The sequence below is a fragment of the Nycticebus coucang genome, chromosome 22, assembly GCF_027406575.1.
Source record: "Nycticebus coucang isolate mNycCou1 chromosome 22, mNycCou1.pri, whole genome shotgun sequence".
Lineage (NCBI taxonomy): Eukaryota > Metazoa > Chordata > Mammalia > Primates > Lorisidae > Nycticebus > Nycticebus coucang.
Genome location: NC_069801.1, coordinates 42,542,988 through 42,559,054, shown reverse-complemented (window position 1 = coordinate 42,559,054; position 16,067 = coordinate 42,542,988). Strand labels below are relative to the sequence as shown.

Below are 16,067 nucleotides of genomic sequence, written 5' to 3'. Positions count from 1 at the left end.
AATATCTGAGTCCCCACTTTCAATTCTTTTGTGTTTATACTCAGAAGTGAACGGAATTGCTGGTTCATATGGTAATTCTGTGCTTAATGTTTTAAACAGGACTTTAATGTATTATACATTAAAATTGATCAGAACATTTTTATTTTAATATTGCATAATAAAAGTCTATTATATTTAAATGCTACTTAAATTTATATTTTAAGATCATGTAGTTCTACTGTAATTTCGGGTCTTTTATGCCCTGCTATTTTCTTTGAGTGTTCTAGTGTTCCTTAACATCCTAAAACAGCTCTGCAGAAGGAATTTATCATCAAAGCATGAAGTAGGCTGATTAAAAAGAACAATTTATCATTATCAATTTAAATTAGAGAATATCATATTGAAGGTTTATAAACTTGGTAAATTCACCTCCACCCTCCCAACCTACCCCATTCAGATGCCACTGTTGATTACATATAACCTTCTTTTGAAACAGCTGCTGTTTTTATCTTGAAACTCTGCAAGTTCAAACCTGCCTAAGGAAGCCCTAAAGACTTAAAAAGAAATATTATCTCCTATACACAACTGAAATCTGGAAGAGTTTAAAAATCAAATAGACCTTCCTTAGAGTGTATAACAACAAAAATCAAAACAGAAAGAGCATCTAGGGAGAGGAATTAAATGACCTCTGAAGGCCTCCATGATTCTATAACTAGATATAGCCACTTCCCAAGTAGCCTTAATTAATATGCAAAGACAACTAGTGCTTACATTTTTTTTCTTTAATTCTATTCTTTAGGGAAGAGGTGAATGACAAGTTACGGGACATGCCAGATGGTACCTTCTTGGTCCGAGATGCATCAACAAAAATGCAGGGAGATTATACTTTGACTTTGCGGTAAGTACTTCTCAGCCTTTTTGTTTGTGATGTCTTAGCATTATTTTGGTTCTGGATATACAGATATTTCTGTATTTTATTTAAATCTTAATATACACAGAATTTCATATTTTCATTTAATTAATATATGTAAGTTTTAGTGGTTTGGCTAATTATTTTATATACATTAAATATTTAAACATATAAAAAGGCAACTTTTTTATTGTAGTAATAAAATAAAAAGTATAAAATCCTGAAACATAAGGGAATAAGAAATATAAAGTAGATGTTATGGATGAAATAGAAGTCATAGGCTAAATTTATTAATGAAACTAACCATCCAATAACCCTCTTTCATAATGCGGAAAGTAGAACTCAACATAATCTTGGCTAATAAGGATACATAGAAGATGAAGCCTGTAGCATGCTTTTCGTGTGGGCATGTTAGAATTTCTTAACAGGTGGATGTATAACTTAACTATATAAGCACTTAATCTGTATAAACAATAAACTTTCAGGTCAAGTGACCAGAAATTCTCAGTTGAATGATAAAAACAGGGAATCAATTTCCAGATTTGAGCCAGTCTCTGGGCCCAGAACCCTGAATAAAAGGGGAGGCCAGGTCCTCTCCAGGAAGGACCCCAATATACTACTGAAAATTATGTTGTTTATCTTTCTCCCCAAACTGTGTGTTTGGGAAAAGGAGCTAGTCACCTTTTGGGGACTGCTGAACACTGGCTCTGAACTGATACTGATTCCAGGAGACCCAAAATGTCACTGTGGCACTCTAGTCAGAGTAGGGACTTGTGGGGATTAGGTGATCTATGGAGTTTTTTTTTTGTAGAGACAGAGTTTCACTTCATGGCCCTCGGTAGAGTGCCGTGGCCTCACATAGCTCACAGCAACCTCCAACTCCTGGGCTTAAGTGATTCTCTTGCCTCAGCCTCCCGAGTAGCTGGGACTACAGGCGCCTGCCACAACGCCCGGCTATTTTTTGGTTGCAGTTTGGCCGGGGCCGGGTTTGAACCCGCCACCCTTGGTATATGGGGCCGGCGCCTTACCGACTTGAGCCACAGGCGCTGCCTGATCTATGGAGTTTTTGCCTACGCCTGACTCACAGTGGTTTTCCAGACTCATCCTTGTGGTCATTCCTCCAGGTCTAGAATGCATAATTAGAATAGGTATACTTAGCAGCTAATAGAATCCCTACATTGGTTTCCTAACCTGTGGAGTAGAAGATGTTATGGTGGGAAAGGTCTAATGGAAGCCACTAGAGCTGCCTCTATCTAGGAAAGTAGTCGATCAAAAACAATATCACATTCCTGGAGGGAGTGCAGAGATTAGTGCTGGTATCAAGGACTTAAAAGGTGTGGAGTTGGTAATTCCTACCGTGTCCCCCCATTCAACTCCCCTGTGTGGCCTGTGCAGAAAACAGATGGATCCTAGAGAATGACAATTGATTATCTTAAGCTTAACCAAGTGACTCCAGTTGCAGCTGCTAACCAGGTGTGGTTTCATTCCTTGAGTAAATCTCCTGGTACCTGGTATGTAGCTTTTTTCCATACCTGTTTCTCAGAAGCAGTTTGCCTTGCACTGGCAAGGCCGGCACCTTCACTATCCTACCTCAGTGGTATATTCACTCTCTAGCCCTGTCACAGTTTAGTTCGCAGGAATCTTAATCTTTCCTTCCCATAAGACACCACACTGAGTCTTTACACTGGTGACATTATGCTGATTTAATCTAGTGAGTAAGAAGCACCAACTACTCTGGACCGATTGGTAAGATACTTGCATGTCAGAGGGTAGGAAATACACTGGACTAAAATTCTGGGGCTTCTATCTACCTCTTACAACTCTTCTTTTTTCTCCCCTTTCTTCTCCTCCTTCCTCCTCTTCCTTTCCCTTTCCCTTCAGACCCATTGGCCTTTCTCTACCCTTATGCAAGAGAAACTTCTTTTTGCTTTGGGGCCTTTGCATTGCTGTTCCTACCTACTGGAATGTTCTTCTTTGTTTCTGATCTTTTGTTGGTTTTTTTTTTTTTCTTTTGATGGTTTCTTATTGTTGTTCAGATTTTTTCACGTCTTCTATAACCATTCAATCTGAAATAGCCCAGGATATACATTGCCCAAATTTAATTGTCTCTGTGGACAGCTCATTGTCTGTTTTCTTCTCCCCTCCCATCTAGTTTATATCATCCCATTAGAATTTATGTTCCTTGAGGTTCAGGACTTTGTTTAATAATTGCTATATCTCCACTGTCTAGGTAAGTGCCTGATAATGAGTAGGCATTAGATAATGGATGCCTAATAAATACTTACTAAATGGATGTATATGCTTCTTATTTATCTGGAAAATGATTTTAATCCCATACTGAGTTGTAAAATTTCATTCCTTTTAAGGCTTTATAGTGTTCTATTGTATGTATATACTATCCATTCATTATTTGAGAGACTTTTTTTTTTTTTTTTTGTAGAGACAGAGTCTCACTGTACCGCCCTTGGGTAGAGTGCCGTGGCGTCACACAGCTCACAGCAACCTCTAACTCTTGGGCTTACGCGATTCTCTTGCCTCAGCCTCCCGAGCAGCTGGGATTACAGGCGCGTGCCACAATGCCCAGCTATTTTTCTGTTGCAGTTTGGCTGGGGCTGGGTCTGAACCCGCTACCCTCAGCATATGGGGCCAGCGCCCTACTCACTGAGCCACAGGCAGCGCCCTGAGAGAGACTTTTTTTTTTAGAAATTGTCGCCCTCTGTAGAGTGCCATGCCGTCACAGCAACCTCAAACCCGTGGGCTTAAGTGATTCTCTTGTCTCAGCCTCCCAAGTAGCTGGGACTACAGGTGTCCACCATAACACCTGGATATTTTTTGTTGTAGTTGTCATTGTTGTTTAGCTGGCCCGGGGCCAAGTTCAAACCTGCCAGCCTCTGTGTATGTGGCTAGAGCCGTAACCACTGTGCTACAGGCACCGAGCCTACTTGAGAGACATTTACAAGAATGTTATAAAATTTTTCCATGTATCTAGAACAAAGTCTGTGTAACATATAGTGAGTGCTCAGTAAATATATTTTTTTCTTTTTTTGAGACAGAGTTTTATTTTGTTGCTCTCAGCTAGAGTGCTGTAGCCTCATAGCTCACAGCAACCTCAAACTCCTGGGCTCAAGAGAGCCTCTGGCTTCAGCCTTATAAGTAACCGGGACTACAGGCCCCCAATACAATACCTGGCTAGTTTTTCTGTTTTTATTTTTATTTATTTATTTTCGAGACAAGAGTTTCATTTTGTAGCCCTTAGTAGAGTGCCACAACCTCAAATTCTTGGGCTTAAGTGATTCTCTTGCCTCAATCTCCCAAGTAGCTGGGGCTACAGGCAACTACCACAACATCTGTCTATTTTTATTTTTTATTTTATTATTTTTTTGACACAGAGTCTCACTATGTTACCCTCAGTAGAGTGTCGTGGCGTCACAGCTCACAGCAACCTCAAACTTTTGGGCTTAAGAGATTCTCTTGTCTCAGCCTCTCAAGTAGCTAGGACTATAGGCGCCCACCACAGCGTCCAGCTATTTTTGTTGTTGCTGTTGCGATTGTCGTTGTTTAGTAGGCCTGGGTGGGGTTTGAACTGACCACCCTTGGTGCGTGTAGCCAGCTCCATAACCACTATGCTACGGGCCCCGAGCGAACATCTGGCTATTTTTAGAGACGAGGTCTTGCTCTGGCTCAGGCTGGTCTTAAACCTGTGAGCTCAGGCAGTCTACCTGCCTCGATCTCCCAGGGTGCTAGGATTACTAAACACCTGAGCCACCATGGCTAGCCAGTTTTTTATTTTTAGTGGAGATGGGGGTCTCACTCTTGCTGAGGGTGGTCTCAAGCTTCTGAGCTCAAGCAATTCACCAGCCTTAGCCTCTCAGAGTGTTAAGAATATAGGTGTGGGGCAGCGCCTGTGGCTCAGCGAGCAGGGCGCCGGCCCCATATGCCGAGGGTGGCGGGTTCAAACCCAGCCCTGGCCAAACTGCAACAAAAAAATAGCCGGGCGTTGTGGCGGGCACCTGTAGTCCCAGCTACTCGGGAGGCTGAGGCAGGAGAATCGCTTAAGCCCAGAAGTTGGAGGTTGCTGTGAGCCGTGTGATGCCACGACACTCTACCGAGGGCAATAAAGTGAAACTCTGTCTCTACAAAAAAAAAAAAATATAGGTGTGGGCTGCTGCGCATCCAGGCCTGCTCAATAAATATTTGAATGAAGAATAGATGAAATGAGAGAGAGACAAAGAGAAGATTTATCAAAGGAAATGACAGTTGAGCTGGGCCTCGATAGATTTTGCAAGGCAAAAAAGTTATGGTCTTTTTATTTTATTTATTTATTTTATTATTATTACTATTTTTGAGACAGAGTCTTACTATGTCACCCTTGGTAGAGTGCCGTGGCATCACAGCTCAAGAGCAACCTCAAACTCTTGGGCTTAAGTGATTCTCTTGCCTCAGCCTCCCAAATAGCTGGAACTATAGACAACCACCACAGCGCCCAGCTATTTTTTTGTTGTAGTTGTTGTTTGGCAGGCCTGGGCTAGGTTCGAACCCTTCAGCCCTGGTGAATGTGGTTGGTACCCTAGATGGTGAGCAACAGGCGCTGAGCCAAAAAGTTATGGTCTTCATTCAATGTAATAAATACTTAGAACTCAGCGCTACTTTGCAAAGATTCTAAAAAAGAGTGAAACCTTTTATCTCAAGGAACACATAGGCTAGTGAAGACAAAAGGAATAAGGAAGGTACTTTGAAGAGGTTCAAACAATAAGTTTTGGATGCTGAAATGAGGAAAAGAGATAAATTGTAAGAGAATATAGAAAGTTGATCTTCGTGGAAAAAATTGATCTTCTTCAAGTGTATCTTGAAGAAGGGGGTTAGTTTGGAACTGTAGAAATTGGGAAAGGAGTCGCGGGAATAGATAATAATAGGAGAAAAGATAGGGAGGTGAGAAATTAAGCCCATGTTCTATCAGATGCAGTCCTTTTGGCTAGAGGATTAAGTTTATAAAGAGGCGGGAGTGTGGAGGATAGAACATTGGAAATGGGTTATGTGGAAGAGGGCCTTGAATTCTTTTTTTTTTTTTTGTAGAGACAGAGTCTCACTTTATGGCTCTCGGTAGAGTGCCGTGGCCTCACACAGCTCACAGCAACCTCCAACTCCGGGGCTTAAGCGATTCTCTTGCCTCAGCCTCCCGAGTAGCTGGGACTACAGGCGCCCGCCACAACGCCCGGCTATTTTTTGGTTGCAGTTTGGCCGGGGCGGGGTTTGAACCCTCCACCCTCGGTATATGGGTCCGGCCCGACTGAGCCACAGGCGCCACCCCGAGGGCCTTGAATTCTGAAGTTTAGAGTTTGTAATTAATAGTGTAGGTAGGCTGGAGGAACCATTGCAATTTATCAGCAAGGAAGTTGTGATCAGGCTATATTTTAGCTTTAATAGATTAAAGAAGACAGGTATTAGTAAAGAGTTAGAATTGAGAGTAATGATAATTCAGAATATGAATTGAGAGTAATGGTAATTCAGAATAGGATTTATTTATTTATTTTTTTTGTAGAGACAGAGTCTCACTGTACCGCCCTCGGGTAGAGTGCCGTGGTGTCACACGGCTCATAGCAACCTCTAACTCTTGGGCTTACACAATTCTCTTGCCTCAGCCTCCTGAGCAGCTGGACTACAGGCGCCTGCCACAACGCCCGGCTATTTTTTTGTTGCAGTTTGGTCGGGGCCGGGTTTGAACCCACCATCCTCAGTGTATGGGGCCGATGCCTTACCGACTGAGCCACAGGCTCCCCCGGATTTATTCTTCAATAATTTAATTGTGTGCTCATGATGTTCTGGTACTGTTCTTGGTAAAGGAATGATGAACAAGACAGACACAGTCTCTCTAGAGTGTTTATATTCTTGATGGCATTTAAAAATAAAAGCATAGGCTGAGCATGGTGGCTCATACCTATAATCCTAGCACTCTGGGAGACTGAGGCAGGTGGATTGCTTGAGCTCCGGAGGTCAAGACCAGCCTGAGCAAGACACTGTTTCTACTAAAAATAGAAAAACTGAGGCAAGAGGATTGCTTGAGCCCAAGAGTTAGAGGTTGGCTGGCACCTGTGGCTGAAAAAGTAGGGCGCCGGCCCCATATTTTAGAGGTGGTGGGTTCAAAACCGACCCCGGCCAAAAACTGTAAAAAAAAAAGAGTTAGAGGTTGCTGTGAGGTATGATGATACCCTGGCACTCTACCCAGGGTGACACCTTGAGACTTTGCCTCAAAATAAATAAATAAATAAATAAAATCAATAAATAAAAATAAACACATAAGAAAGAAATGAGATCACTTCAATAGTGTACAAAGTGCTTAGACAGGGATATATGGTATTATGTTAGAGAATATGAGGTTTTTTTTTTTTTTTTTTTTGTGACAGTATCTCACCCTGTTGCCCTGAGTAGAGTGCTATCACATCATAGCTCACAGCAACCTCAAACTCTTGGGCTCAAGAAATCCTCTTGCCTCAGCTTCCCAAGCAGCTGGGACTACAGGCACCCACCACCACACTTGTCTAGTTTTTCTGTTTTTAGTAGAGATGCGATCTTGGTCTTGTTCAGGGTGGTCTCAATCTCCTGAGCTTAAGCAGTCCACCCACCTCAGCCTACCAGAGTGTTAGGATAACAGTGCTGGGCACTGTTTTTTCTTTTTTTAGGAGACAGGATTTCATTTTGTTGCCAGGACTAGAGTGCGGTACTGTTATTACAGCTCACTGCAACCTCCACCTCCTTAGCTTAAGTAATCTTTTTCCCTCAGTCTCCCAAGTAGCCAGGACTATAGGTGTGTGCCACCATGCCCAGCTAATTTTTCTATTTTTTAAAGAGATAGGGTCTTGCTCTTATTCAAGCCAGTCTTGAACATCTGCCCTTAAGCAATCCTCCTGCTTTGTCCTCCCCAAATGCTAGGATTACAGGCATGAACTGCTACTCCTCAGTGAGGAAAGGGAATTTAAGATAGTTTTGAGAAGGAGAGCCTTTCTGAGGAGATGACCTGAGAACTGAAGAGTTAGAAGGAGCCAGCCAAAACGTATTTCAAGGAGAGAAAACAGAAAACACAAAGACACTAATTTGGGAAAGATTTGGTGGATCCAAAGACCATTGTGGCTGGCTTACAATGTGAACCAGACAGTTACAGGAGATGAAGTTAAAAGTAGGAAGGACAAGATTGTAGTGAGCTTAATGAAGCATGGTAAGGAATTTGAATTTTATTTCTAAGTGCTTGAGCCCAGCAGTTCAAGTCCAATATAGTGAGACCTTAAATCTCTTAAAATAATGATGAAGGGTTTCTAAAAGGAGGATAACATCATCAAATGATTGAATACATAATTACCTAGGAAAGTGGCTCTAGGAAAGGAGCCAAGGAGCCAGAGGCAATGTGGAGTTGAGAACAAAAGGGATTTGGCAATAGATGAGGTTGAAGAGGAGTGGAAGGTGACTGTGGTTTGAACCTTTAGGCTTAGAATTAATGTGCCATTTATAGAAATAGAGAACTTAGGAGTAGTTCTCTTACTGGTGAAGAAGGGATAGATACTGTTTTTTTTTTCTGTTAGCTTTTTTTTTCATGTCTTTTATGAACTAATATACAATTAGTTACCTATTGATCTATTGAAGTAGTAAGTTAGACAACATTTGCCACAATGATGTCTATCAAAGTGGCTGGCCGTAATAACTCCAGTACCACATTCATCTGAAGGACACTCCTGACAAAATGACTAATTTTGCCATTCTTACCCACCTTATGGTATTTCAGGAAAGCCAGCTTAGTCTTCCTTCTCTGATGTTTATTCTTTTTTTTTTTTTTTTTTTTTTTGTAGAGACAGAGTCTCACTGTACCACCCTCAGGTAGAGTGCCGTGGCGTCACACGGCTCACAGCAACCTCTAACTCTTGGGCTTACGCGATTCTCTTGCCTCAGCCTCCCGAGCAGCTGTCTCATGTTTATTTTTCTTGGGAGTTGTGTAAGACATCTTTCACCATCTTGAACCAAGTCTCAGCATAAGATGAAGAGTGGACGCCTTTTGAGTGTTGTAGTCAGGCAAAGTACATCCACCTTCTAGTTGCTTGCCAGCGAAAATCAGTCTTTGCTGTCAGGAGTTCCTTATCTGGGATCTTGGCTTTTACATTTTTTGTTGTGTCCAAGGATTCAACCTTGAGAATGATGCTCTTCCCCAAGGATTTTTATGAAAATCTGCATCTTGATGGCAGTTCACAGCAGACAGTGGATTAGAAGGGAAGAGTGCTCCCTTCAGCACACAGGGGCACAGGGCTTTCCCTAGCACTCCTGTCACTGAAGGTCTCACCCCTTAGTTGACAACACAAATGCTTGACTAATGTCTAGATATTGATTTTTAGCTGCTCCAGAGCTGTAAGGTAAAAGTGTATCTTTTTTGTTTTGTTTTTTTTTTTTTTTTTGCAGTTTTTGGCCAGGGCTGGGTTTGAACCCGCCACCTTCAGCATATGGGGCCGGCGCCCTACCCCTTTGAGCGACAGGTACCGCCCATAAAAGTGTATCTTAAGATATAGCTAGAGATAGAGGTTTAATGCTTAAGAGAGAGTATAGGGCCAGGAAGAGTCAAGTCACTTTTATGCATGCAAATAAGTGGGATTTTAAGGAAAGAGCATGTAGAAGGAAAAAAAATACAGGATGAAGGTATATGTTTTTTAGGGAATAACAGTGTTTGGAGTCAGGAAGGGAACCAAGAAGAATAGTTTGAGAGATTGAAAGAAAGGGAAGGTGTCATCAAAGTCATGAAAGGATGAAATATTCAAAAGGAAAGTGGCAAAGGAAAAGGAAGGGCTGGGCTGTAGAGGAAGGGGGCAGAGTCTGAATTTGGTCTGAGTCATTGATGACTCTCAGATGAGAGGAATGAGAATGAAACCAGACTACAGAGAGTAGGTGGTGAGGAAATAGAGGTTTTTCAGTTCAGCAGCCACTGAATTGGTAAATAGTATTCATTGTAGAAAATTGGATACTTAACACATTTTTCAGAATCTCCTCTCTTGTCAGGCATTGGGCTGGGTTCTAGGATATACAAGGAGGAATAACATGAGTCCTCTGTTGAAGATTACAGTGAGGGAGAAAGACATATAATTAAAAATTCAGGGAAGCAGAGGGGAAGGGCTGTCAGATAGGCTTGTGCCTGATGGAGTGGTGAGCTGAGAGGAAAGGGGCCCCAGAAGGAATTTTGTTCACTATTTTTCAGCTCCTTCATTCCTTCTCTCCTCTCTGCTTAGAGTCTGTGGTTCATTATTAAAATTATTAGCGTGAATATATATCGTCAACAAACTTGCTCCGCTAGAGATCCTTCCGTTATGGTCTCCTAACTAAATTCCAGCACTTGTTCAGTTCACTTCCTCTTAATCCTTGCCTTTTGTTCCAGTGGATGACTGGGCTGAATGTGGAGGAAAAGATGCTGCCACACTGACGAGTATCACATTGAATTCATGACTTGCTAACTTTAGTGGGCCTTTAAAACTGCCCAGCTTTTTTTCCAGATTAATATGAGGGTACATATGATTAGGTTACATTGCCTGTATTTGTAAGGTAAAGTCCGAAATGTAGTAGTGTCCTTCACCCAGGAAGTGTGCCTTACACCCATGCATTGTACTCATGGGGTGGGAATGTACTGGACCCTCTCTTCCCTCTCCCTGCTTCAGTTTAATTGAGCTTTTCTCTCCTTTGGGTCTATAGTTGTCAAACTAGTATTGAGTACATGGAATGCTTGTTTTTCCATTCTTGCCGTATTTTACTTAGGAAATTGTTTATTATGTAGCCATAAAATGAGATAGAGATTTTGTATCTTTTAGAAAAACTGCCCTGCCGGCGCCTGTGGCTCAGTGAGTAGGGCGCCGGCCCCATATGCCGAGGGTGGCGGGTTCAAACCTAGCCCTGGCGCAAAACTGCAACAAAAAATAGCCGGGCGCTGTGGCAGGCGCCTGTAGTCCCAGCTACTTGGGAGGCTGAGACAAGAGAATCACGTAAGCCCAAGAGTTAAAGGTTGCTGTGAGCCGTGTGACGCCACGGCACTCTACCGAGGGCGGTACAGTGAGACTCTGTCTCTACAAAAAAAAAAAAACTGCCCTGCTTAACTTCTCCATTTCCACAATCCATGCATCCTACCACTTTCTTAGTGACAATTTCATATTTTCCCCCTCCCTCAAATTGATAACCTTTCCCCTTTTTAACTAAAGAGTTTGTTTTATATATGATAACATGGACACAGTTAGAAAAGAATTCCGTCTTCTGTTGCCAGAACTATCAACATTTACACATTAGTGTGAATACTCTGCCTTTCTTTTGTTCCAGTGGGTGACTGTTTATGTCCTGTCCAGGGTGTATATCTCTGTGAACTGGTCCCATCTTAACCCTTTAATCCATTCTAGGAATTATTTTGTACTCCTTTTTTTGGTCAATTTTTGTCTCTACTGACCAGTTCCCATCAGCCTATAAATGTGTTGTATTTTCTCCCTTTTAAGAAAATAAGTAAAATTCCCTTGACCCTGTATCCCTTTCTAGCTACTTCCCTGTTTCTCTGTTTTCATTGATAGCAGTATTCCGTAAGATTGTTGTCCATGGCATTTCTTCTAGTTCTTCCATTTTCTTGGATACATTCCTGTCAGGTTTCTGTCCTTACTATTCCACTGGCACCATTTAGTCAGGATCACTTAGTGATTTCTACTTTGCCAAACTCAGTAATCATTGGACTCAGTAGATAATTTCTTCTTTGTTGAAATGCTTTTTTAAAAAAATGTTTGAGGCTCGGCACCTGTAGCACAGTGGTTATAGCACCAGCCACATGCACCAAGGCTGGCAGGTTCTAACCCAGCCCAGGCCAGCTAAACAACAATGACAACTGTAAAAACAACAACAACAAAATAGCCAGGTGTTGTGGCAGGCACCTGTAGTCCCAGCTACTTGGGAGGCAGAGGGAAGAGAATTGCTTAAGCCCAAGAGTTTGAAGTTGCTGTGAGCTATGATACCATGGCACTCTACCAAGGGTGACATAGTGACACTCTGTCTCAAAAAAAAAAAAAAAATGTTTAGTATGGCTGGGCACAGTGGCTCATTCCTGTAATCATAACATTTTGGGAGGCTAAGGTGGAAGGATCACTTGAGGTCAGGAGTTTAAGACCAGCATAGTGAGATTTCATCTCTACAAAAAATAAAAAAAATCAGCTGAAGTATTGTGATATGTGTCTATAGTCCCAGGTACTTGCGAGGCTGAAGCAGAAGGATCCCTTGGCTATGATTTGGTCACTGTAGCCTGGGTGACGTCAGGAGACCCTGTCTCTAATAAAAAAAATGCTTTCTGGATATGTATATCTATCTACAGCCATAGCACCATGAACGCACCCTATCTTGTCTGATCTATGGTTAGTACTTGGATGAGAGGATATGTGTATCATGCTCTTAGTTCTCCGTTAATTATTCCTTCTTGATTCCTTTGCTAGTTCTTCTCATGTGCCTGAGTACTAAATGGTGTAGGCTGGGCTTGGCACGGTAGCTCACACCTGTAATCCTACAGCACTGTGGGAGGCTGAGGCTGGTGAATTGCATAAGCTTAGGAATTCGAGACCAGCTTGAGCAAGAGTGAGACTCCCTTTCTAAAAATAGCTGGGTGCCTGAGCAAGAGTGAGACCCCCTTTCTAAAAATAGCTGGGCATTGTGGCGGGTACCTTGTAGTCCCAGCTACTTGTGGAAGCTGAGGCAAGAGGATCGCTTGAGCCCAAGAGTTTGAGGTTGCTGTGACCTATTATGAGCTATGATGCCATACTACTCTAGCGAGGGTGGCAAAATGAGACTGTCATAAAAAAAAAAGGAAAACTTGGTGTAGGCTGGATGGGAGGCTGAGGCAGGGGAATTGTTTGAGCCCAAGAATTCAAAGTTGCTTTGCTGTGATTGTGCCACTGCATTCCAGGTTGGACAACTGAGCAAAACTCCCATCTCCCCCTTGCTCGGGAGAATTCATACCAGTAGTTCAGTCTTTTCTCCTGATCATTTGACTTCTAAAGTAGGGTGCTATGCTGAATCTTCTGCTTTTGAATGTTCACTAGATACCTCAAACTTAACATGGCTACAACAAAACTTTCCCCCCTTTAACCATGGTCTTTTTATATAGTCTTTTTTGTGTCAATAAATGATGATTACTAGCTGGGTGTTGTGGCGGGTGCCTGTCGTCCCAGCTACTTGGGAGCCTGAGGCAAGAGAATAGCTTAAGTCCAAGAGTTTGAGGTTGCTATGAGCTGTGACGCCACAGTACTCTACCGAGGAAAAAAGATTCCATTCTTTTGCTTGCTTAAGATGAAACTTTGAAGTCATCTTTATTCTTTTTTCTCTCATAACCATATCCAGCACTTCAGGAAATCCTGGCATTCCTCTCCTCAAAATGAGGGCCAGGCACAGGGGCTCATGCCTGTAATACTAGCACTCTGGGAAACAGAGGCAGGAAGATTGCTTGAGCTCAGATGTTTGAGACCAGCCTGAGCAAGAATGAGACCCCTGACTCTACTAAAAAGAGGAAAAGTTAGCTGGGTGTGGTAGAGTGCGCCTGTAGTCCCAGCTACTTGGGAGGCTGAAGCAGGAAGATCATTCATTTGAGCCCTGGAGTTTGAGGTTGCAATGAGCTATGATGTTGGCCACTGCACTCTAGCAGAGGTGACAGAGTAAGACCTTGTCTAACCAAAAAGAAAAGAAGATATTAAGGATCTCACTATTTTTCATTACCTTCACTGCTACAGTCCTCATTAAAGACACCATCATCTCTTGCCTAGATTATTATAGTAGTTTGTCAATTGGCCTTTCCACTTCTACCCCTGCCCACAGTCTTTTCTCAACTCAGCAGCTAGAGTGAGCCTTTTAAACCACAAAATACCTTTTCTTTAAAAAACTTTTATCTCCCCATCTCACTTATAAAAGCCAAAGCCCTTAGAATATCCTATAGGCTGTTATTACATGAGCTAAGCTCCTTTTTTGTTTCTTACTTCATTTCCTACTACTCTCCCTTTTGCTCATTCAGCCTCAGCATTAGTAGCCTCTGTGCTGTTCCTTGAACATGGCAAGCATGCTCCTATTCAGGGGCTTTGCGCTTACTCATCCCTCTGCCTGGAAAACCTTTCCCTCATTTATCTGCTGTGATAGCTCTCTCAATTCATTTAGGACTCTGCTGAAATGTCACCTAAACGGAAGTTTTTCTTGAGTGTAAAATAGCAATTGCTGCACCACCAAAACTATCTCTTTCCTTTACTCTGCTTAATTTTTTTCTAATAGACGTATCATCATTTGCTATATCAGGTTTATTTTTATGTTTCATCCTGAGGAATTTTTTATCCTCTTTAATAAACTGAAAGACGGCGATATATTCCTCATGCTCTTAAAACTTGAAGCTCCACGCGGCGCCTGTGGCTCAGTGAGTAGGGCACCGACCCATATACCGGATGGCGGGTTTGGACCCAGCCCCGGCCAAACTGCAACAAAAAATAGCCGGGCGTTGTGGCGGGCACCTGTAGTCCCAGCTACTCGGGAGGCAAGAGAATCGCCTAAGCCCAGGAGTTGGAGGTTGCTGTGAGCTGTGACGCCACGGCCCTCTACCAAGGACGATAGAGTGAGACTCTGTCTCTAAAAAAAACAAACAAAAAGCTCCATGAGAACATGGACTATATTTAATTTGTTTATATAGTATCCTTAGTGAATCATATAATTCCTGGCACGCAGTAAATGTTTAATACATTTTTTGAATGAATGAATGCCTTTTAACTTTAACAGAGAGACTAGCTTGGATTTTTTTATGAGTACATTTATGAATACCCATGAGTATATGTGGGTATTCACACCTATGGTAACTGCATATGATTAGATGGTCCTTGTAAATGTACATTATTTTTTATTTTTGTAAAGACAGAGTCTCACTTTATGGCCCTTGGTAGAGTGCCGTGGCCTCACATAGCTCACAGCAACCTCCAACTCCTGTGCTTAAGCGATTCTCTTGCCTCAGCCTCCCGAGTAGCTGGGACTACAGGCGCCCGCCACAACGCCCGACTATTTTTTGGTTGCAGTTTCTCGGGCCGGGTTTGAACCCGCCACCCTCGGTATATGGGGCTGGCGCCTTACCGACTGAGCCACAGGTGCCGCCCGTAAATGTACATTTTATAGAAATAGTTCATCCATTTAAACATTGACTTTCTAAACATTGTTCAATTAATTTTTTTTCTTTTTAAACTGTTATGGGTTCTTTTTTTTTTTTTTTTTTAGAGACAGAGTCTCACTTTGTCACCCTTGGTTGAGTGTTGTTGCGTCATAGCTCACAGAAACCTCAAACTCTTGGGCTCAAGTGATTCTCTTGCCTCAGCCGCCCAAGTACCTGGGACTATAGGCGCCTGCCACAGCGCCCAGCTATTTTTAGAGACAAGGTCTTGCTCTGGCTCAGGCTGGTCTTAAACCTGTGACTTCAAGCCATCCACCCACCCCGGCCTCCCAGAGTGCTAGGATTACAGGCGTGAGCCACCATGCCTGGCCCTATTATGGGCTCTTACTAGTTGTACATAGTACATTTTTATTCGGTACATGTGATGTTTGACATAGGCATATAATGTGAATTAATCAAATCATGGTACTTGGGCTTTCTGTCACTTCAGGAATTTATCATTTCTTCATGTTAGGAACATGCTAATTCCATTCTTTTAGTTATTTATAGTCACTTTGTTGTGCTGTCAAACATTGTTCATTATATCGAACTATAGTTTTGAACTCACTAGCATTGTTTAATTTAAATCAGTCTATCTGTTCAGACCTCTTGTGTCTGACCTTTCTCAAATCCCAATGCCTTATTTATCATGTATAATAGCATGACATAGATATAGAGGCATGTTTTTTTCCACTAAGTATGCATGCTGCTCTAGGAAGAGTTAAAAGGGAATGGTATAGCATTTTGTTATGATATAGTTACTCAGCCTGCTGTGGTTTTAAATTATGCCTTATGGTACCTGAAAAATATTGCTATTTTAAACTTTGGTTATAAATTATCTTTTAAGGAACCATTTGGATATGACTCAGTAAACAAAGGTGGTCTGAACTATTCAAGTATCAAATTATATTCATCTAACATGCATAGCTCTTCAAAAGCTATACTTTGCAAAAACAGTTGAATTATTTGAATATTTAC

At 42.1% G+C, this 16,067-nt stretch overlaps 1 protein-coding gene across 1 annotated transcript in view; it reads left to right on the top strand.

Moving 5' to 3' along the window:
* Positions 1 to 16,067, top strand: part of PIK3R3 (phosphoinositide-3-kinase regulatory subunit 3) — an 85,381-nt gene that overhangs the window by 34,880 nt on the left and 34,434 nt on the right. Inside the window, exon 3 of the mRNA XM_053575239.1 lies at positions 779 to 877. Coding sequence (XP_053431214.1) covers positions 779 to 877 — 99 coding nt within the window. The remainder of the gene's footprint in view (positions 1 to 778; positions 878 to 16,067) is intronic.